At 43.3% G+C, this 23,102-nt stretch overlaps 7 protein-coding genes across 7 annotated transcripts; 3 read left to right on the top strand and 4 right to left on the bottom strand.

Moving 5' to 3' along the window:
- The first annotated feature begins 1,253 nt into the window (after positions 1-1,253).
- On the top strand, positions 1,254-4,266 carry EAE97_002985 (uncharacterized protein). Its single transcript, XM_038873497.1, has 4 exons — positions 1,254-1,738; positions 1,810-3,060; positions 3,361-3,379; positions 3,537-4,266. The coding sequence occupies exon 2, from the start codon at positions 2,583-2,585 to the stop codon at positions 2,850-2,852; it is 270 nt and encodes an 89-aa protein (XP_038735360.1). The 5' UTR covers positions 1,254-1,738; positions 1,810-2,582; the 3' UTR covers positions 2,853-3,060; positions 3,361-3,379; positions 3,537-4,266.
- A 598-nt stretch (positions 4,267-4,864) lies between these two features.
- EAE97_002984 (uncharacterized protein) lies at positions 4,865-6,529 on the bottom strand (the record flags this gene model as incomplete). The annotated part of the gene is made up of 2 exons (XM_038873496.1): positions 4,865-6,285; positions 6,505-6,529. 2 exons carry the CDS (start codon positions 6,527-6,529, stop codon positions 4,865-4,867), a joined length of 1,446 nt encoding a protein of 481 aa, XP_038735359.1.
- An 825-nt stretch (positions 6,530-7,354) lies between these two features.
- On the top strand, positions 7,355-9,793 carry EAE97_002983 (uncharacterized protein; the record flags this gene model as incomplete). Its single annotated transcript, XM_038873495.1, has 1 exon — positions 7,355-9,793. One exon carries the CDS (start codon positions 7,355-7,357, stop codon positions 9,791-9,793), a length of 2,439 nt encoding a protein of 812 aa, XP_038735358.1.
- An 844-nt stretch (positions 9,794-10,637) lies between these two features.
- On the bottom strand, positions 10,638-11,245 carry EAE97_002982 (uncharacterized protein; the record flags this gene model as incomplete). Its single annotated transcript, XM_038873494.1, has 2 exons — positions 10,638-10,852; positions 10,939-11,245. The coding sequence occupies 2 exons, from the start codon at positions 11,243-11,245 to the stop codon at positions 10,638-10,640; spliced, it is 522 nt and encodes a 173-aa protein (XP_038735357.1).
- Positions 11,246-16,357: 5,112 nt separating this feature from the next.
- On the bottom strand, positions 16,358-17,913 carry EAE97_002981 (uncharacterized protein). The gene is made up of 2 exons (XM_038873493.1): positions 17,455-17,913; positions 16,358-17,385 (listed from the first exon to the last, which is right to left on the bottom strand). The coding sequence occupies exons 1-2, from the start codon at positions 17,539-17,541 to the stop codon at positions 16,588-16,590; spliced, it is 885 nt and encodes a 294-aa protein (XP_038735356.1). The 5' UTR covers positions 17,542-17,913; the 3' UTR covers positions 16,358-16,587.
- A 1,308-nt stretch (positions 17,914-19,221) lies between these two features.
- On the top strand, positions 19,222-20,440 carry EAE97_002980 (uncharacterized protein; the record flags this gene model as incomplete). The annotated part of the gene is made up of 3 exons (XM_038873492.1): positions 19,222-19,267; positions 19,342-20,121; positions 20,175-20,440. 3 exons carry the CDS (start codon positions 19,222-19,224, stop codon positions 20,438-20,440), a joined length of 1,092 nt encoding a protein of 363 aa, XP_038735355.1.
- A 537-nt stretch (positions 20,441-20,977) lies between these two features.
- On the bottom strand, positions 20,978-22,256 carry EAE97_002979 (uncharacterized protein; the record flags this gene model as incomplete). Its single annotated transcript, XM_038873491.1, has 2 exons — positions 20,978-21,990; positions 22,070-22,256. The coding sequence occupies 2 exons, from the start codon at positions 22,254-22,256 to the stop codon at positions 20,978-20,980; spliced, it is 1,200 nt and encodes a 399-aa protein (XP_038735354.1).
- Between the last annotated feature and the right edge of the window lie 846 nt (positions 22,257-23,102).

Below are 23,102 nucleotides of genomic sequence, written 5' to 3'. Positions count from 1 at the left end.
CATGAGGATACGACTAGGCAGGTAGCTATATTAGATATTAGATATTAGATATTAAATATTAGATATTAGATATTAGAAATTTGAACATCGGACCATCTCCGAAGCTTCATTCCACACGAGAGAGTTGGCGATACTTGTGAAATACTACGTACCGGTACCTCCAGGGCTGTGTACCTATGAGCCTATCTGGTATCTACCTCCCTAGTACTACCTATACTCCGAGAGACTTCCCATTTCCCCAGTCAGGTTATTATTAGCACTCGAGAACTTACAGAGTATATACCATACACCTTACAGCTTTTTCCACACGCTCAGAACTCCTCCTCAATGTGGTTTAGAGGAGTAGAGTACACGAGTGGTAGGCATCGCATCTAGATTCTAGAGACAGTAATTCTAGAGCTTTCAATCTTTTCTTCTTTCCATCTTTCCATCATTCCATCTTTCCTCCTCCCACTCTCAACCTCAATCTCAATCTCACTCTACCATCAATTCCCCGATGTCAAGGTTCTATGGTAACATGGCAATTGTAAAACGACCATGTGGCAATTACTCTTCGTCAACCCAGAGATTCAACGTCGATGTGAAAAAGTCATCGAGGATGGCTGGATAGGTGGAACGATGGATGGATGGATGTGTAAGATTGGGACTCATTCATATTACTTGACCCCCCCCCTACCTCTATATGACGCACCTAGGTCGATGATATAAAAGGTATCAGGATTGGAGCGGAGGAGGGTAGAATGCCGATATTTCGTGGCCGTGTGAATACCGGTAGTTGGGTTAGTGTGGATGAAGGAAGGCAATAGTTCATTGTAGACCAATCAATTTACCAATCGTCGATGTCGCTTGCTCACTTGAGTCATTGCGGTCTACCGTATTCTCACGGAACGCTCATGCTTGAATACTTTTCATGTCATCACGACTAGGGATGGATGATATTGAGTGCCTATCAGATTATCTCCCAACATTCCAGATCCAGATAAATTTATAAAATTGATGGTCGAAACTCAACCGAAGCAATTTGCGGATAACTTTAACTTTCCAGTCTCGCAGTGTCCTTAGATATGATCTGAATCCCATCGTGGATTCGATGGATTATTGTATTAATAAGAAGGATACATAGCCCTCATTGATGGAGATCTAGCTAAGCAAACCAATCAGCGTATTCGGAAGAAGTATACGGAAGTCTCAACGCTCATCGCTCATCGCACATCAAAACACCGACATTCGAATTTGATATCCGTTTCTCCAAAATGGCATGGCATGGCATGGCATGGCATGGCATGATTAATCATAAATCGTGATTAACAGATGGATACCTACCTAGATACATCACTGCCCACAGAGCCCATCGCCAATTGCCCAGTGCCCAGTGCCCAGTGCCCACATTCAGATGTGATACCAAACACCCACCCACCTGCAATGCATGGCCGGAGTCCGTACAACTTAATGATTCTTGTTAACTTTGGCTGGACTGGCCCGAGGTAAGATCTCCCGTTCAAAGTTCCACAGGTGCAAGGTATTTGTACGAAAGATGCCGTTTTACTCTTTCATTGTGCACGATTTTTGTCAGTCTTGTTAAATTCGGTTTCCATCCCTCCTCTCATATCTTCGGTTCCATCCTTCCATAGTACGTACCTACCTACATATTACCTACCTATATAATATCTACCTATACAATATCTTTACTACGTACAAAATGCTACCTAGTAGGTATCTCACCCAAGTAACAAGACAAGTAGGCAGTGTCCGATTTAAACTTTCCTTCCCTTTTAACTTCCACGTGTATTCCATACTAATCTTGTCTAGTGAGGTAAAACTGTTTCGCCCCATCAAACCTTTCAAAACCCTCTCAACAGCACGCACGCTGTCAAGAATTATATTTTGATTCCATTACTCGTGACATTATGCAGCGGGTGACACCCAAAACTTAATAAAATCATCGTTTTGCCAGGACGTGCGTAGAGGACTAGAGTCTTGAGGTCACCAGCTGCCAAGTAAGCAAGCAAGGAAGCAAGCCATCGAAAATGCGATCCTTCATATTACCTGTCTATCCAAATATCCATATGCATTTCCATGTTCGTTTTCATTCCCATATCTTTCTTTCTTCTTGGCTTTGCCTCTTTGCCTCTTTACCTAGGTAGGTACACCTCATGATCCGAAAGACTATGAAAGAAACACATTGGGTTACACAAGACCAGAGAAAGATGAAAGTCGGGGTCGGAAAGTTTCTCCTATGAATGAATGAGATCGATGATCTGAGATAGATCCTTATATGGTGGTTACAGTAATTGTCTTCGATCTGTGTCGGCGTCATGGGTTTTATTTCATTGCTTATGTTGTGGGAGTGTACACATGAGTACTAGGTATGTACTATATATGTACTAAATAGGTCACTAGATTATAACAGACAGATCTTGATTGATGATTACAATTACAATTACTATCCATCTACCATCTACCATCTACCATCTACCTCTTACTTGAGCATTGGTAGCAACTTGGAATGCCACTCTTTTGTAGATTACCAAGTCCAAGCAATGAATACGAACGACACCTGGGCAAGAGGCAAGATAGTGTAAATGGGGAGATGGGGGGGACAAAGAATTAAACTTTTGCATCGTACCATAATGCCATGTTTCATGGAACATTGGAACATCACCTTATCTGCCCATCTGCACATTGGCCCATTGACATCAGCAGAAACCCCCATTTACCTACGAAAGATCTCGTATCTTCTCCGTCCATCAAAGTCGATTCGATACCTGCTTTTCCATTTCGGGTCCAAACGAACTTATAACATTCCCAGCTTAAAACGATCCGATTGCCGACGCCAGGTAATTAAGCACTAGGCAAGGAGGCAAGCATTGAGCTGAGCTGACCATCAAACCACCCAACTTATCGATAACGCACCGTGCTTCCGAAACTTTCCAAGTCCTAAGTGTTCCTCAAGAACGATAATTCAATCAAATCACAAACATAATGTCTTCATCGAACAATCACACAAAGGACGTTTCCGAAAATGGTGATGTTGCCACCTCAGAGGCGGATTTAGCCCAGGTATGTTGATCAATATTTCTCTATTTTTCACATGTTCTGCTTCTTGAGTCATTTCACCACCCAAAATGTCTTTGCATACCTGCGTGTCCACATACACCGTACAGATGCTTCCTGTCCGTTCGCAGATTCCCGTGTGAGCCATCATGTACTTCTAGATTTCCTCACCCTTTTCCCATGGGCATTGTCAAAAATGTAATGCGAAAATCCGTTTCGGAGAGAGAATCCCATCCTGAACTTTCACGCCCCCAACAGTCCAGAAATGCACCTGAAGACCCCTGTCTAACCATTCCCCGATTCTAGGCCTTCAAAGAACTTCAACGTGCGTTTTCCACCAATGGTTTCTAGTCCTAGTCTTCCCTTTTCGTTATACCTTCTGCCACGCGACCCTGAATATTAGACATGCGTCTCTTCACCTAGTCTGCATAACTCACACATCGTCGTCTCTATCGAATGACCCCTGACAACGCGATTTCTAGGCGGCGAAAAGACAGCACAGATGCTCGAATCGAACCTCACCAACCTCGAAAAGAAGATAGACGATCTCCTAGCGAGCTTCGAGGCTCAGGGCTCGGCGCAGCCCGAGACGACTCCGCATGCTGCCACTAGCAATCAGGAGAAAACAGCCGAAAGTGGTCACAAGGAGTCTTGAATCCGGGGTCTAGATGCTTCATGTACCGATGTCGCGTGGGCGCTCCTTATGTCTTGCGTCGAGACGTGCATGGGGATGAGGGTCTTGCTGGCTGCAATTCCAAATCCCATCGAGCTTGTCGAGGGCTAGTTCCTGTACCGCCGACAGATCTTTTACATTAGTGCTGCGACTGTGAGATGTGCAGATACCTACCTAGACACAGGGGTCCCCACCCAACAAGTCAATGACCAGATTCTACAAGGGGAATAGATTTGGATTATTTTTTGATGCAAGTCATGATGTTAGCACACAATCTAGAGAACCAAAAGAAATTTCTTAGTATCGAATTGTATCCTCCTGTGCTCTCACTTGTCTGATCTCCACGTTGGAATATTGGAAGACTGCCTTTTCTCGTCTTGGTTACACACAGCTGAGCAGGTAGCAAACTGTTTTCTCCAATGTGTCCAGAATTTCTACAGTGATGCGGATGAGAAGCAGCTGATGCTGATCTGATTCCCACCCACTGACATATATAGTAAATGTTGACATATATAGTAAATGTATACATATCAATCCTTCTCTTGTTTCTTGTGGTTTTGTGTTTTTGTTATATTTGGAGTTTTCTTTTCTTCTGCTTTCTTCTCTTTTGTTCGGTTCTCTTCTCTTCGGCTCATCGTATCTAGATTCTTGCTCGTTTCTATCTACACTCGATTCGTGGGATATGATATGAAAATCTTTGTATAGATTCGCAAAATCCCTATTCTGTAAGTGTGAGAAGTACCTAGGTAGACGCTGTGATTTGTTTCTTCCGGGCGTGTAGGTTACCCAGTAGTTTGCACTATGCTATGCCATGCTATATAATACACAATACAGCACGGGACTGGATTGAGCGTGTATCATTTAGGACTGGTGGATATTGTTCATCTATTCTGTTGCCTGCCAGCTTTTCAGATAACCTTGGGAGGGTTTATATTTCACATGCTGCATGAAAAGAAAGGAGGGGGATTTCTGTTGGATCAACAAGAATGAAATGGCCTGTTTCATTTCGCAGCTTGGTTGCTATTTACGATGTTGGAGGATCTTGACATTGTATAAAACTCCTGATTGCAATTCCTCGCTCTTTTCTTTACACCTCGTTATGCTTCTACTCTAGTCTACCGGCACTGCTTGCGTAGTTTATGCTCCCAATCTCATCTTCAAAAATTTCTGCAATCCTTCCATCACCTCGTCCTCCACGCCACCTTTCTGCCATGTTAGACTAATGACCAATGGCCCCCCTTCGAGATTCACAACATTGCATCCGATGGGGGCACCGAACATCATTCCGCATTGAGAAAATATGAGTCCATCGAGTTTTAAAGAGGGCTCTTCGGGAACTTTATTCAATCTGACCACGCCAAGGTTCGATAGTTCGTAGGTTTCTGACCGCTCTGCGGACATTCCCGCGAGGCAGTAAGCTTCCAAGTCGTCAATCTTCGCGACGTTTCGCAAGTGTGGGACTCCGCCTCCGGCTTCGATTCTTTGCAGATCTGCGGAGATCTCCTGGGTTATCTGGCGTCCCATGCTGGCAATCAATGCTTCTTCTTCTGGCGACTCCTCTCTCGCATGACGGAGTCTGTCGAGGAGTTCGGCGTCCCACGTGGTGGTTACGAAGGCTACGTGGTTTGCGACTTCGCTCAGTGGCAGCTTGCTAAACTTCCGCAGCGAGTATGGCGTGTGAGCCTTCAGACCAAGTTGGTCATTTGTCACGACCGCGCGCGCGAGATAGCTGGTGATCAACCCGTGCAGATAGCCCGTGACGGTGATTTTCAGCCGGCGACTCGTTTCTAATACTCGCTGGACCTTTTCTGGGGGAATGGTCACGAGCAGTACGAGACATTTGTACGATTCGATGGTGGGCATGTTGGGGAAGCTTCCTGCCCATATTTTTACTTCTTTCTTGTCTGTGAGAGGTGCTGTGTTGGGGGTGAAGGACTCGTATCCTGAGGGACTGATCTGCATCGCATCTTCGATGGCTATTGGTTTCCCTATGCTGTCTGGTACTATATAGGGCCACTGCACACTACTTTTCTCAACAGCTTCTACTGTAGCTAGTGATAATTGTTCATGCAAAGTCCGTTGAAAAGACGCACAGCTTAATCCATCGGCAATGGCGTGATTGGCTACAAAAAGTTTGTAGACCTTGCAAGTCTCATCTTCCATCTCGTGAACGAGAACACGAAGTTTCCACGCGGGTTTAGTTTCCTGGTCCTGGAAAAGCTGCTCGTGAGACGCGCCTAGCTCTTCACTAATACGCTTTTCCTGGGATAGAGCATCGCTGCTTGTGTCTAGAGAGGAGATTGATACGAGATCATTCCAGGAGATTTGGGGAAGTCTTTTGAAGCGGGCGGGGAGATTTTGGCTTTTTGAACCGGGGAGGAGACCGTAACAGAGTGAGGGGTGCTCTTCTATGGTTTTGCTGAGAGCATGTTGGAGGCGGGAGGTTAGTTCTTGCCTGGCATTGGGACTGGTAGGTGTGAAAGTGTAGTAGGATGTCACGGCGCAGGAACGGTAGAGACCTAGTTGGTGACGGACGGAGTAGTAGTTGCCGAGGAGTCCTGCGGTTTGGTTAGTTGAGTGGTTAATTTGATTACTTGACTGGATTGGATTGGATTGGATTGCTTTTGGCTGTTTTTTCTGGTGTTTTTCTTTTTATGTGATTTGGTTTATAATATTTTGTCTTGTTTTATGTTTGGGTAACTTGATGTTTGGGGTGGGATGTGTGAAGGTGATGGGGATCTACGAATTGGGGATTTGAAAATGAGATCGCAACGCACCTGCTGGGAAGGTATTGGTTTCCATTGTATTGTGATCTAAACTGGCTATTCGATTCGATGAGGTAGGATGATATGAAGAAACGAATAAGTCTCTCTTGAGCTCATGAGGAAAGTCAAATGTTATATACTCTTCTCAGTGTGTGATCAATAGAGCTCTTGGGAATTGTATGACTTCGATGCTATGCGATTCGTATTCGTGAATCTTACCGCCTTGGGCAGAACAGGGGGTTGTAGTGCATGCAGCTAGATAAGATACGCACCTACTTAGCGAGGTAACCCAGCGATGAATCATCATTTTGGAAATGGGGGAGTGAGTAATTGGAGAGTTTGTTGTCAGGTAATGGGTAATGGAATATCGGTGGGATGTTGAGATATCTATCGATTGATGATAGGGGGGAAGTATAGATAGAACTCTTTATTATGTGGATGTACTAAGACTATGTGATGTGTTTACAGTCTGGATTTGGGGTTCGGGAATAGAATATGCTTCTCGAAAGATTACCTTGTCACCTTGTCACTTCTTCAATTCCCTGTATGCTTATTATTACTAGACTGAATTGTGCAATCGTCTCCACGTTGTAGGGAGCGGGGAACGCGGTTAAATTTGATAGCATCACTACACTGCTATTTAAGCGCTCAGTGGGATAATAAGCGTTGATCTTACAACATTTCAACTTATTATTTCATGATTCTCATAAGATTATACTTCTTAGCTTTCTTATTCATTTTTGTTGGATCATAAGAGAATGTTGGAGTAGGTGTTCTTGTATGCACCGATCTTTCGCTTCGTGGAGAGAGAACTTCGTGAATGGGTTTGGTTATGAGTTTCCTCTTCCACTTTCCATCACGAATGTTTCGAGAAGCCTATCCCACAGCATTCGAATACCACAACCTCACAGAATCAGATGCCATTCGTCTCTTGATTATACATCCAGGTAGCCCTTCTTCTCCCGTCCATTGTAGTCTCATACATACTAGTTTGAGGGCGTGTCGATTAGATATCTATGATGGCTACACAGCACTCTCCTATGTTTGGGGGGATCCAAGGACAAGGAAAATTGTATTTGTTAATGGAAGGCCGTTCTCTGTAACAGCCAATTTAGCAGATGCCCTGATTAATCTCCGCGATGAAAATCGTCCCCTGCGTTTATGGGCAGATGCAATATGTATTGATCAGAGTAATTTGGGCGAGCGTACCCAGCAATTGGGGTTGATGAGAGAGATTTATCGGCTTGGGGGTCGGACGGTCATTTTTCTCGGCGAGTCTTCGGAAGAGGTAGACACGCTGCTGGATCGTATTGGGAGAGAGGGCGCAGATGCTAGGTTGTTGGGAGCGGATGATCTTGCATTTCGGGATGTGCTCTCGCGTCCTTGGCTTACGAGAGTTTGGACGTATCAGGAATTGCTTCTTTCCAGAGAAGTTGTGGTGCAGATTGGGAGGTGCAGAGTTCTGTGGCAGGATCTTTGTAGTGTATTTTTGAATGGGGATGATATGCTTGTTGTTAATTCCGATGTCGAGGCTGGATATGCATCATGTCAACAAGACAAATCGGATACAGCGATGATCGATGCGGGTACGCAAGAGTGTACGGCTCAGATTGATGCATCATCGCGTATGTCTTCTAAGCCGGTGGCTCAAACGGATATATATAATCTGGAAATATTGAGGAGTATGGATGTATCGCGACAGAAGTTTCAAAGTGGTGTCACTGGCGGATCCTCTCTTTTGAGTATTCTCGTATCCCGACAAGGGTCGGGAGTTTCCGATTTCAGAGACATCATCTACGGCTACCTTGCAGTTGCTGAAATTCGCCGTCCATACAGTTTTGGAATATCTTCACATCTAGATCCGAAAGATTATCTGCCGGTAGTGGATTATACCAAGAGCGTGGATGAAGTTTTTGTCGATGCGGCTTTTTATATCGCTATTTCTACCGAGCCACGACGACTGTGGGATATGCTATTTCATTCCGAAACTACGCATCCGCACTTGAAACGAAAAGGCTTACCGAGCTGGGTACCGGATTGGACTCTGGCACGAAATGACCTGGCGAATTCTATCTGTCCGTTTGTGGGAAATCAGATCACGGATATTCCGGCGCCGGGAGAATTGAAGATGAGTTCTAAAGTGGGACCTTGGATCATACCGGTTGATCCTCAGATTCTAACAGTATACTGTGATCTCCAAGCTATTGCCGTTGTGACCAAGACTGCTACACCGGACTTCTCCAGGTCAAAATTTGCCGAGCAGAAAAAAGTTTTGATTGATACTTTCCACGAACTTCTCGACATGTACAAAGACAGGCCCAAGCTTGACGCTCGACAGGTATGGGATCTCCACTTCAATTCCAAGCTTCGGAATCTATACAAAAGTCTCCACGTATCGTGGGAATCCGTAGGAGTACGGGATATTTTCTGGAAGAGCCCCGATCTGCGACACTACAAACTTTTCAGCAATGCCATGCATCAGGTATTCAAATATTGCAGCAAGCTTTCTGGAATCGGCGAGCTTTCTGAAGTCAGGCTATGGCAACTTCTGCATGGTTCCCCTATTGCTATACTTCTCATTGCGGCGATATTTCCGGCCTATGCGGAACTCATTAGTGAAAGAGCTTTTGCGCGATTCTCTAAATCTCCCTGGCTTGTGAATATTGGGATTGTTCCCCGCTCAACAAACGTGGGAGATTTTGTACTGCATTTTTATGACGGGACGGAGAATCATTCTTGCGGAGTCCTGCCACCTGTGAATGATTACAGGAATGCTCATCTCGATGAAGAAATCAGGACGAAAATTTCTGTTCACGGATTGCGTTCTGATATTTCGATATTTCATTGTGCCTATATTGGAAAAGGGTGGGTGGATAAAGGATGGGTGGATAAGAGCTGGAATGCGAAGACGCGTGGAAATAATCATACAGATACGCATATGGATATACAAACGCACAGCAATCTCGAAACAAACCCGGAAAATCCAGACAGCACATGGAATTCCAATTGGGATCATACCCTAGACTCATCTCACAAACCCTCAGAACCCAACCCCAATCTCAACGCACCACGAAAACCAGACGCAGATGCGACTCAGGATTTGAGGTTTCCCTCAGGCACAGATAGAAATCTCACCTCTGCAGAAGCGAATCAGGATGACCTTCGCATGTTGTCGAAACTTCGCGAGTTTATGTTGGATGAGAATTATGAGCCTGTCGATTCGCTAATGAATCTCATGCGGGGATTTGATAGGACGGACAAAATGGCGGATTTTAATCCGGTTATGATGGTTTTGCATTGAGTTGGTTTTTAGGGGGTTTCAGGAGAGGGTTCGTGTTGATTGAGACTGGAGTTCTTGGTTTCTGGGGTTAGAATGGATAATTAATGTGGTTATAGAAATTCGGAAATGGGAAAGGAATAACTGATGAGGATTTTGCTTTTAGATCTTTCAATGAATGGAATCATTTAGAGCCTAGGAGAGGGGCTTTAGTAGGAGGTGATTGTGATAGAAATACTGAAGATGTATACATCAGTGTACAGTTCGCTGCTTGAAAGATCGAGAGAATAACATATACTAATTGACAGTGGATTCATTAAAGGAGTGCTCTCTGAGGGAACTGATAGTGGCTTCATAACAGCATACTACAAATCGATTTGCGAGTTACCAGTTACCAATTCGAAGTAGCAGCTTTGCCAAAGTTGCAGGATGGATATACGGTGTATCCACGTATCGAAAGGATCGCTAGCACAGCCAGCGGCATTGAAGTATAAATCTGAAAGATTTCTTACATGAATTATATTGGAATGATATATATTTCTGATTCTCTCTCATTTTGTCTCGCTCGATAAATTGCTTTAGAACTAACCCTCGTAAAATCATAAAAATACAAAAGAATCTAATGTGTCAAAGGATCTGAAGCAAGGAATCAACCAAGAGCAGCCATTTGATCGAAATTGATATGTCCTCAGACTATATCATGATGAAGAGGAACAGCCTTGGTGACCCATGTCCACCAAAATTTATATGAATCTGGGCGTAGAAAATCGTACCGAGCCATTTCCAACCACATCTACCGGGACCACAACAAATACTTCTACACTCAACAGTCGATCAATCATCTCCCAGCTCAGAAACAAAACCCACTTCAAAGAAACCAGCCAAACAATGCCGCCACTCCAAACAGCATACTACCCGTGACGGTGCAGTAACTAACCACACTAGCTTTACTACCTCCACTCTCACTCGATACGCTTGTCGAACTCGAATTATCCGGACTCGTGTTTATGAGTTGGAAATTATATACACCACATCCTGTATCGATGGAACCTGATCCCGTGATTGAAGAACTGTTGTCACCACCTGTGGATATGTTAGTTTTGTTCTACTTTTCTTTTTCCAAATACAAAACAAGAGAGGATGAAGCAAAAACAAAAGTCAAAGCTTACACCCAGAAAAAAGATGATCATAAACGATTTCGCAGTCGCTTGCGGAACTATTTCCCGGACAAGTTGTGGTTGCAGATGTAAAGGCAAGTGAAATGATGGAGCTGGAGGTGGAATCTATATTGTAGTTCTTGGCCGTGGATGAGAAGTTACTAGAAGCGATTTGGGTGCAGAGTTGGGTGGTATATTTTGTTAGAGAAGATATGTTGAAAGAGGTTGTTGTGCTGGAATCGGTGATACATATGGGTATTGAGGTTGCGGTGATGATTGTGAAGAAAAGAGAGAGTGCTAATATGGCTCGTGAAATCATTTTAAATTAGCTGCTACGATTCTTCTATTCGTAGATGATTTGAGGATATGAGGATATGACTTCGGATGATTATCGTGGTGTGAGGAGTTTCTTTGCAGACAAATTAAAAATTCACAACCTTAGTTTCCAGAACTATTAAATAAAAGCAACCCGAAGAACAGAAAAAACTCCAACGTCATAACTCTGATTACTGCGGTGTAAATCTCAGTACATATAACTTTTCTAATCGTGTCGTTGGCTGCAGCCATCATGGTGAATGAAGGATTGCGCCGGCTGCGGTCAGATAAGGCTGCGGTCAGATAAGGCTGCGTGGGTGCGGCTAAACAGGTGTGTGAAATGCATGGCCACAAGATCGATTAGCTCTGTATGTTTATTTATATATAGTTGTCATCTTTGAAAATGCTTGATTAGGCTTCTGACACATCAGATACAAAATAGGGATTTCTACGTCAAATTTTTGAAAACATGATTGCGAATATCACTTATTCAGCCAAGAATGATTCCAAGACGAATGTTCAACATGCTCAGTTACTCACTGTACATCTTTAGCGGAGGCTGTAATCGAAGATCATAGTTGCTACTCTTATTAAAGAGATCGTTTCAGAAATATTCCTCTTAGAAGGATTTAGGATTAGTCGCGGTAAACGTACTTTTTACTACTGGCCATGTAATGTTAGATCGACCCCAACTTTAGGCTCGTGTTATTCCTCCACGTTCCCGTCATTATAATCGCTTAGTATTGCTAGATTTATCAAAAGACGCTCAATTGATAGTATGATAGATGTAGGAAAAGGAGTTAGAAGATGATAACAAAATCTATAACGAAAAATAATATAAAAAAAAAGTAAAAGCAAAAAACGACCTGACACCTCAACATTAATTCATAAAGCTTATTTGTCGCAGTAAAGGATTATAGAAAATCCTGACAGCAGGTTCTCATATTAGGTCACTGTGCACAAACTAATTGTTGCTCAGCTTTTCTCTTCTGCGCGCAACAGTTTTGTGAATGTTGGGATGCGCTTCAGCCTCGGTGTAGAATTTTTCATGTCTGTATCAATTATGCATTGCTGAGGAAAGGCGCAGGAGGATCTGACAAGACCCCACAATAACTTTGTATCGGAGTAGACAGTCATGTTTACATGTATGTACTTCTTATCGGGGGATTATTCGGCGGCGAAGCAAAGATCCCAGAGGCTGTTCCAGTTTTCGATTTTGGTTTGCTCCCTGTGAAGTGCGAACGCAACTTAGATAATTTGATGACCTGAAAAAGTAAATCCCCCAATTATTAAAGTTACGACAGAACAATAGAACCGCTTGGTGTGCCAGTGCTGTACCAAAATTCAGCGTTGGAGGCTCAATCAATCAGATATAGACGCCCATCCCAATATGCTGATAATGAGGAGAGAAAAAGTGTTCGCACCATGGTGGAATCGTAGATGTTGCTTGTGGTGAGCAATCATGCAACCTTTCTACACGCCCTAAAATCTTTAGCGAATTTGACCTTGGGAGATTCATCCGCCAACGTGATATGGTCAACAAAACTCATGATCAACAATGCTTCCTTCGATAGCTAATTGCAGAGTATTTGTGACAATTTATCTGCTTTTTGCGCTTTCCCATATTTAGAATGGCTTATGGTATATTAGTGAGTTATTGTTGAGAGACTTGTTGGTATAATAAATCACAGTGCGTGACCTGAGCAAGAAGTAAGCTCAGCTTCCTCCGATGGTTAGATGGTACATTGCCATATCTGACAGCTCTCACCGAACACAAAGATCAAGACCTATCGATTCCCGTGAGAAATGTTGACTATGAGAAATCTCTCTTGTTGTATTTCGCTTGCTATAGGTGAATACGTACAATATAACTGTCCGGTGTGTCTGTTTGACTAGCGCGAATTTGTAAAATATGTAGGATCTTATGTACCCCACTGAGCATGCCCCGCCAAATTTCGACAATGGACGTTGACGTCAGTACATAAATTACAACATGGCAATACTTAAATGCCCATTATTCGTCCAATTATTGAAATACAATTGAATGCGAAAACTGTTACACAAATATATGTAATACTATATCATTGAAATCCATTCAATCTATCACCGATAGTAATCTGTCCGTATTCAACTCGTCAAATTCTTGCCTTTTACCTCTCAAGAAACACTTGCTTCCTCATCAACCCTATCTTCTTTCTTTTATCCATCTCGAGTCAAGTATAAGTGTACATCGAGGAAAACGAAAACAACAAAGGCCCCAGTCAAACAGAGCCATCTATTTGCTTCATATACTTTTCTAGGCGTAGACATACGGAAGTGGATGGATTGATGCTGGTTACGAAATCGCTGGTGCTTTTGTTCGTATGTAAGAGTTGTCGAGTGTTTGAGACGATACTGAAGGAATACATGAGATTGAGCAGCTTTAGAACCGAAAGTATGGTATCGCGGTGAATGATGATTGGTACTCAAGTGTGGTACTGGACTGATATTGCAATGGAGGTTGCGGGATGACGGAGCCCGGTGCAAAGAACGAACAGTTGAAGTAATTGGTGTTCGAAACATAGTCTTGACAATGCTCATATTTATTATTGTACTTGATAATGGATGGGTACTGTGAACCGTTTTTGTTTGTAGGAATTCTGGTATGGGATGAAGTTCGAAGGACATTGTGGGTGACAACTCACAGTGCCGGAAGCTAGAAATAGTTTCTCCTAGCTTCACACTACAAAGTTGCCTCCCAGTATCAACTTTTTCGTGGCTATTAGAGATTTTCAGATAACTGTATATTCTTTTCGTTTTTGTTATCTGATTATTGCTCTATTTCACTGAGTACATTGAGGAACGTTTCCTTATTCAATTGGAATATGTAGCTAGTGTTTTTATCAATGTCTCCCTTACTTCCCAATAATGGCTAATCATCGATTATATTCCTTGAGTGGTATATATCATATGTTTCTAGTGATTCATACTACACCTCAAAGCTCTCCAAGCAAATTGAGAACCAGTTCATCATGTTCTTCTCATAATCAACACATTAAGAGACTTTATTCTAGAGGTGAGATGGTACATCTACCCCTTCATCTCTACTCTTAATCTTTCAATATAATCATCCGAAAATTGAAATTTAATACACTACATACATGTGGAAGTATATGCCTTCGCAGAAAACCATACTAGACCACGTCGTTGAACAATTCATGCGTTCTGCCGAGCGGTGTTGACACTCACATTCACGTAATCTTACATGACCTCGACTTCGACTTCCCGTTTGAAAAAATTGCTTCGCGATAGGGACATGGTGTCAATCTCCTGCCACCTTCCATTTTGTCTCTACAACGCGAAGTTCTCATTTCTTCGCAAGGACAGTGTTATTGGCAGACTCAAATGTCCGTCTTCTGTCCCGGATGTGCTTTTACCTCAATGTACCAATAGACGAAGGGTTCTTGTCTTTCCGTGAAAGTTATAACACTTCAAGGATACAAAGAGATTGTAGTCTGTTGGTGAGGATAGTTTCAATGTGTTGACAAAGATTTCAAGGACATAGTCAGATTATGGTTTTTGTTCCCCGGGGAAAACTTCACAAGTCCAAGGACATATCAAAGTTACGATCGATTGAAAAGGAGTTTCAGGCAAGGCACAGTCAGATACTAATTCCTGTATTTCAGCAAATAATATAGCGCTTCAAGGGTACAACCAAATCAGAACTCATATCTGGAACGCAGGACCAAGAGAGCATATTCAAATTGTGATCAATTAGAGCAAAGACACCGGCATCTCATCACATCAAGAGCACGATCAAGTTATCATTCGTTGCAGACAGAGCAAAGCCTGAACGTCCACTATGCCAAAGAAAGACACAGCCAACTTCCGAATGATCAACAAAGAGTCCTCGAGTACTTACATGTCTCCTCATGTTACGCACACATCCAAGACCACAAATTATCCCATATTCCCTCTCAACAGCATACCTAACCCGTAATCGCAATCCCAAGTCTTCAAATCAAACCCATCACACCAGATTAAAATTCCTTCTATCTAAACCGCATCTCCATAATCTCACATATTGCACACCAGATCGAAGTCTTGCAGACAAGTATATATCTTACGATGTGAAGTACACTCTGCAGACAAGCACACATACTTACATTCAGACACAGAAGTATATACCTACATAAACCAACCACAGCATGAAAAAATCCATGGATAAATCGACCCCATCCCATCACTCCGATTCCAGAATCCGAAATGGGGAATTAACCAACCAACCAATTAACCATAGAAAATCCATCTCAACACGCACACCTACTCACATCACTCCCCCAGAACCTCTAATCTCCCCCAACTCCAATCCTAAATGCATCATATCATGTCATGTCATATCACATCATATCCCATCAAACACTCCCCAAAATTCAAATCCTTCATAAATGCATACATACATCTCATACATCCATACATACATCCACACTCCCCCCTCGGCAAAGCTACCTATATCTATACCCATCCAAACTCCCATCCATCAACAAACCCCCATCAAATCATCAACCCAACCCAACTCAACCCAACCCAACCCAAACCAAACCGAATCAAAAAAAAATCAAAAAAATTACTGACATCACCCCCCAGCGTTCCTCCCCTCCCATCCTCCCCACTTCCCAACCAAGCGAGCGAGCGAGCGAGCTCAGATCAGATCAGACCAAATCACCGGCAAAACACTTATCCGACAACACGCAAAAAAAGTGAGAGAGAGACGCTTTCCTTCCCCCTCTCTTATCTCATCCCTCGTGTCATCCATCTCATCTCAAGAATATAACTCACTATTTCTTTTTTCTCTTTTGCACATCATATTTATACTTATTTATTGGTTGCTTGTACCAGAATCTGGAAACATGGAGAGATGAGAGGGAGATTGAGAGCGAATACATAGGAGCCGAAATGTATGGGGGAAGAAGAGGATGTTTAGTTACCCCGATTCAGCAATGCTAGAATCATGTAATACCTCCGGCTACCAAAGGACCCTGAAATGATGAGCCACTTCTAGTGAGAATAGGATGCTCGCTTCGATTGGGATATCAGAGGATAACAATTGCAAGATCATAAAGTCGCACAGGTATAGACTGATTAATATATGTTCATTAATAATATTAGCAATGTTTAGCTCTGTTTGCAAACTGCTTGGATACAGCTCCTAAACGCCTTGCTGAATAGCTGGTAGCTGATCATAGTGTAATCACCTCACTCCATTCACCCAGATGTATCGATATTTCCATGGCCTAATCAACATCTCCATCCATCCCTAACCTAGTTCATCCCGAAATTTGTACCTGCATTAGCATAACCCATTAATCAATACGTAATAATGTGACTAAAGTGCCCCGGAACTTTATTCCGACACTTGTCACAATCCGCCCTATACCCCATACTGAAGCTTTTCTTTGTCCCCACACCGTCTAAATTTCCTATGAGCTCCCCAGTGGACCCATTCCAGTTCCGCAGGCTATGTTTTGAACGAGTATGGCCTTTCTTGTGAGGAGTCGGGATTTCTTTCTCAAATTCGGGAGAGGGAAAAGAGGGTTCGACTTCCATTTGCAAATCGTTAATTCCATTGACAATGACACTAGGGCTCATTTCGCCTTCGCTAATGGGGCTGGGTAGGCGTCGACCGCGACGAAAGCGATCGATGAATGTCTCATCTGTGAGATTTGGCTCGGAGAGAATAGGGTGGAGTGGTTTATCGAGTCGGGGATAGGCGGAGAAGGAGCTATGAATTGGGGTAGGAATTCGGTTGGCTAAGCTAATAGCAGAATCTGGCTGAAATAGACCAGGAGCTAGATGCATGCCACTATCGGTCATATCGAAATCATCTGAATAAGTTGGCCCTTCTGACATTTGACTTGAAAATGAGGTTCCGCTGTTATTCATTTGTTCGTCATCATGCGGTTGTGTGGCCGTTGTTAACGACGATGAGGTCCACGAATAGTGAGAGTTCGTCGGCTCTGCAATGATGGGAGTTCTCTCCGAGTCCGAGTCTGCGGGAGTGATTGTCGGAGGTGCTGGTGTGTAATGATTGAGTGCAAAAGCTGGTGCAATCTGACGTTTGGCATGTGGTGAAGATCGATGCGGTAGGTTCGCTAGATGTCGTTTCTAATCAAGTCATACGTTAACATCAAGATCTTGTTGGTGATCTGAAACTGAACTGAATGCAATGCTTACATTTCTGTGAGCACCAAAGCCTAAAGTACTTAGTTCGTCCTCATCATCTCTTTCGCGCTTCCTACTCGGCCACTGTGGTACGAACATGTCGATAAATCTTCCACGAGGTTGTCTGATGGATGTAAAGGGTATGGATGTATGTTATTGTATAGGTCAGATAGATAGTTAAGAAGAAGGTGGCAAGGCTGGAGAGGATTCAGCCGCACCAAAGAAGGGTTGTATTCAAACAAGTAACAGTCAATGGACGTTCAAGGCATTTGAATGAAGATGCAGGAACGTGATAATAATTTTGAGAAGAGTCGGTCAAAGGCCTTTACGAATCAATTGTAAATACTGCAGTACAGACCCGAGTGGAAGTAAGTCATTGGCACCTAATTGGTAATTACCTGACAGGGCTAGATAGGTCGCATCGTAAAATGGTGATGAGTTTCATAAATGCTTCATCGTGTACTTTGATGTTTTGAGATTCTTCTAGGCTTACTTGGACACTAAATTTCTGGGGAAACATGTTTTTTACAGTATAGAAATTGATAAGGCTAGACTATTTTGGGTTTAGATCAATGATAATCCAAATCATCAGACAAGGCTGAAAGGTTCCAACGTTAGAGCCTCTGAGGTACAGGTATCGTTATCAAGGTTCGATCGACAATACTGATAGATCTTCTTATCAATTCTGTCTCTTTCAAGATGGCTCGGATGACTCTCTCGTCCGAAAAGATTTTCCTCATTCCTCACGTTGAAAGTAATGGTGACATCTGTCAATGGCATACTTACAATAAATAGCCTTTGATGTTATCCACAATCGGACGAGATTCAACAAATCATTCTTTCCACACTAGCTCAGACAAGAATGTACAGAGAATCGCCGTGTATGCGATTTCAGATGAGAGTGTACAATGACTTTCTTACTGTCTAATCCAGCCATGTCAAGGAGAGAGAAGGAGAGAGGGAGAGAGAGAGAGGGGGGGGGGGAGAGAGAGAACACATTCTATATTGTCTGCAGTTACCCATCTAACATAGCTAACCATAAACAATGGAATCCCGATTCGGAGACGCCTGAATTTCCATAAGCAATCAAACCGGCCATTAGAGCATTAGAATCTCATAAGCAATATCAGCTTCTGTTGTCCAACCTGGGTCTGTCCTGAAGATATAAACCTTCGTGAACGGGCATATTGTGGAGAGAGCGAATAATAACGCCGTGTGCATTTCAATTGATATACGAATGCCTATACACAGGATGAATTGCAAGATGTTCTTGGTAGTAACAATTCAATCTGAAGTTTTCACGCTGTCAATAAACTAATAAACGTTGAATCTATGTCCATACATCAGATCAGATGGAGACTTACTTTAGACATCTGACAATCTGACAATCTGACATGTTCACGGAATGCGACGCGCAGACCTAAACCCTTGATATTCCTAGAATAATCATTCGAACCCTTTGATCAAATCCGAGCTCTCTTCTTGGCTGAAGATGCCTCTGCATATCTACTAATTATCGGACAACACCCACACTTTCATTTGTCAATTTAGTCCGAGCGTACCACTTTATGAACTTTTTCCAGATCCACCTATAGTTTTTGACCTTGACTCACTTTACACAACAGCTCGACAACGAAGCAACTCGATACAATCTCACACAACAAAATAACAACATTTGTATTACCATTGATTTAAGAAGTCAAATCAGCGTCAGACAAGATCTATAAGATCCCCCATCATATTTCCACCTTTTTATATCATATTCATATCTCAATCAAGATGCCTCAACTCGACTTTGAACCCCTCGTCACTGACGACACTCGAAGTATGACCCCGCCAAAAATCAAATTCCTTCTCTTTCTTCAAATATAAATACTGATCTTCTTACCAATCTTGTAGTTCTGGGTCAAGACCCTTTGATTCCTCCTCAATTACTTGTTTCCGAAATCCCCATCACAAATGATTCTCTCAAGACCGTTGTCCAAGGTCGTAAAGATGCCGTCGAGATTATTATGGGTAGAAATGACCGTCTCTTGGTTGTCGTCGGTCCTTGTTCCCTTCATGACCCCAGCACCGCTATCGAGTACGCAAAAAGACTGAAGGATCTTTCCGATAAATTGTCGAGCGATCTTTGCATTATCATGCGTGCCTACCTCGAGAAGCCCCGCACAACTGTCGGATGGAAAGGTTTGATCAACGACCCTGATATTGACGAGTCGTTCAAGATCAACAAAGGTTTAAGAATTAGTCGTCAACTCTTCTGTGATCTCACCAGCACCGGCATGCCTATCGCAACTGAAATGCTCGATACCATCTCCCCTCAATTCCTCGCAGATTTGATCTCCCTCGGTGCCATTGGTGCAAGAACCACCGAATCACAATTGCATCGTGAGCTTGCATCAGGTCTCTCTTTCCCAGTTGGATTCAAGAACGGTACCGATGGAAGCTTGACTGTTGCAATTGATGCCATTGGATCTGCGGCTGCCAAACATCACTTCATGGGTGTTACAAAACAGGGTCTTGCTGCCATTACCAGAACTAGTGGCAACGAGCACGGATTCGTTATCTTGCGTGGTGGTACCAAGGGTACAAACTTCGATGCTGAGAACGTCAAGCTCACCAAGGATACTTTGACCAAGAAGAACCAAAAGCAAGCTATCATGATTGATTGCTCTCACGGTATGTCTTTTCTACACAATCTCACATGAAAAATTCTCTAACAAGTCTCCTAGGAAACTCAAACAAGGACCACCGAAATCAACCCAAGGTAGCCCAAGTTGTCGGCGACCAACTCCGTGCTGGTGAAAAATCCATCATCGGTGTCATGATCGAGTCCAACATCAACGAAGGTAACCAAAAGGTTCCTGCTGAGGGACCCTCCGGTCTCAAGAAGGGTGTCAGCATCACCGATGCTTGTATCAACTGGGAATCCACCGTCGAAGTCCTTGAGAAACTTGCCGATGCTGTCCGAGAACGTCGCAAGCATTCTTCTGCTTAGATTTACGGGGTTATATGCTTGGACGAATAAAAGTGCTCAGTTAAATTTTTATTGGGAAAATATGCGAAGTATGGCGTATAATGGAGTTTTTACTGCTTGTCACAATTTGTGAAATGGTTCTTCTGGACATGTTGTGGATCTTCAGAGCTTTGATATCAAGAAGAAGAAAAAAGACCATATTCCTTTTGACAAAATGTTTCTTTGCATCATGCTATTCTTCATCTCTGGCAGTTACTGGTGGTATCTCATATTTGGGTTGATTCCCATAAAAATGGTCCTGGATATTCAACTTCATCCTTTACGGAACGAAAAGTCACAAAAAGCAAAGAAGACTGATCTTGATCATAGATGTGGTTATCATAGTTGCGTGAGAGGAGTTGGCACATGAATTGAAAAACATTGAAACGTATGGCAACTAATAACGCCTCCGCTTATCCAAGTCATGCATGCAATACCTTTTTTTTTTTTTGGATGATTTTGTGCGTGCATGAGTAATACCTAAACCAAACAGAGCCAAGATGAGATTACAGTAGACATTCAAAGCCTACTAATTTTGTCCGAATCCTTGATCGCTACAATATTCCCTGTCTTCTCAACAGCACCGCTCTCCTCTGCCGGCGGCATCGGAGCAACTTCATCCACAACCCCCTTGACAACTCTCATGTTCACAAATCCCTCATCAGGACTTGCCCACGCAAAATCGCGATACTCTCCAAGGATTTCCCTAACCCCTTTCGCTAACGCTTCCGTCTCTTCTCTCCTCTTCAAACTCCATTGCTTTTCCGCTTCGGTGACTTTTCGTCCGGGTATATCGATCCCGTCCAAGATACTGTTCCACACTCGTAGAGTCTCCTCAAACTCTCCTATATTACTCACACCCATGAGGGATACTCCGATAGGCTCCGAGCCGACTTTACCATCGAGAGCCCAGCGTTCAAGACCCCACCGTATAGCCAGAACTTCCAATCGCTCCCCTCGTTCCTCCAACCATCGCGCCGCCTTCTGAACTCGAGAACGGAGTTCCTTGGGTGCTGGGTGCCAGTCCTCCTTCCCGGGCACTGGGACTCCGGAGCTGCGTAGAAGCCCCATGCCGAGGACCGAAGCACTGGGCACACAATCCACGCCTGCTTTGCGCAGACGCGCAAGCCCGCTGGTATATAGAGAGTGATTCTGGATGGTAAAATTTGCATAGCTCATTACGCAATCGAGAGGTTTACCCGTCTCGCGCAAAATCATTTCGGCGGTGGAACAGAGAAGCGGGACGGGATATCCTGAAACTCCAATGTAGTGGATGATGCCTTGAGCCTGGAGCTCGCGCAGACAGTTTATGGCCTCGAGGACTTCCGAGGGGGAAACAAATTCGACGTCGTGGAGATAGACAACATCGAGGTAGGTGGTGTGGAGACGGGCGAGGGAGCGGGAAATGGAATATTTAATCCATGCGGGAGAGTAGTCGAATTCAGAAGCGGCGATGCGACCGCATTTTGTTAGGAGGTAATAACTGGAGCGGGGGTGATTGGCGAGGATTTGTGGTTGTTGGAGGGCGCGACCTTCAGGTGGGTTAGATTATGAGTTTGAAAATATAGAGTGGAGGGGCAAAATCGACAGAAAGAGAGAATATATCCTTACCTAAAATTATCTCAGAAGGACCATAGTATGGAGATGAATCAAATGCATTTACGCCCGATTCCAAAGCTCTTTGCACAATCGCATTTGCAGGGACTGCGAAGGGATCGGCATTATATTGAATATTGAAAGTTCCGGTGCCGCAGATGAGAGGTGGAAGAATGGTTGAAAGTGGTGGGCGAGTTGTCATATTGAATATGGGTAAACCGAATGTAGCCGTGCAGTATTGTTGACTGGTCTTTGAAGAGTACCTATGTTCGAGCGATGTGAAATGGACAGAAAAAGAAAGAATGTATGTAGGTAGGTTTGAAAAGAAGAAAGAGTGAAGCTGGGAGAAGAACAAAAATCAAAGAAAGAATGAAAGAATGATTTAAGTTAGTCACCTTTTTTTGTGAGAATTGTCAATGTGCTGCTGCCACGGTCGTTTGAATGATTGTGAGAGACCAAAAATGTATTGGAGGCTTGTAGGAAGACGTTATAGTGGGGTTAGATTGTTTTATCTCTCTTTCTGAATTTGTACAACCCGTCTTGGTAGATCTCACTGCAAGGAATGTCACGAATTGACCTATTAGAATGGTTAAAAGGTATTGAATGAATTCAGCCTGATTGTATTTGAGATTTGAATTATCCTAAATAATTTGACTTTATTACCCATTCTTATTCTTATTCTTATTCTTAGCAGAAATGTCAATGACAGTTGTACCTGTGACCCCTCGATATCTCAATTAGTGAAGCGAAGCCAGTTGTTCTGGGTGTTTTCCGTTAGGTAGGTAGGCTGAGGGAGGGCACCATTGATAAGGTTTTCCCAGCCACAATCCTACAAGGGCGTATTCCAGTTTGATAGGTACCTACCTAGGTAGATCTTCACGTTGAAGGCCATCCATCTTTCTTTTCTGTGTAAACTGGTATCATCTCAACTCATCGGGCTTCATCTTGCAAGTAGAAACCAACGCGCGTGTGTAAGAGAATTTGGAGAGAGAATTTGGAGAGAGAAAAAAGAGGAGACGAGACGAGACGAAACGAGACACCCGACATG

This window comes from Botrytis byssoidea, assembly GCF_014898295.1.
Source record: "Botrytis byssoidea strain MUCL 94 chromosome Unknown BBYS_005, whole genome shotgun sequence".
NCBI lineage: Eukaryota > Fungi > Ascomycota > Leotiomycetes > Helotiales > Sclerotiniaceae > Botrytis > Botrytis byssoidea.
The sequence above is the reverse complement of the archived record's forward strand: the minus strand, read 5'-3'. Positions and strand labels throughout refer to the sequence as shown.

What these genes read in the sequence shown, in the direction of transcription:
- EAE97_002985 (XM_038873497.1), top strand. Translation starts at nt 2,583, where the DNA reads ATGGGGAGATGGGGGGGACAAAGAATTAAACTTTTGCATCGTACCATA.
- EAE97_002981 (XM_038873493.1), bottom strand. Translation starts at nt 17,541, where the DNA reads ATGTTCGTACCACAGTGGCCGAGTAGGAAGCGCGAAAGAGATGATGAG. An exon ending in GCTTTGGTGCTCACAGAAAT is followed by an intron (nt 17,386 to 17,454) that starts GTAAGCATTGCA and finishes TGACTTGATTAG; the next exon opens with AAACGACATCTAGCGAACCT.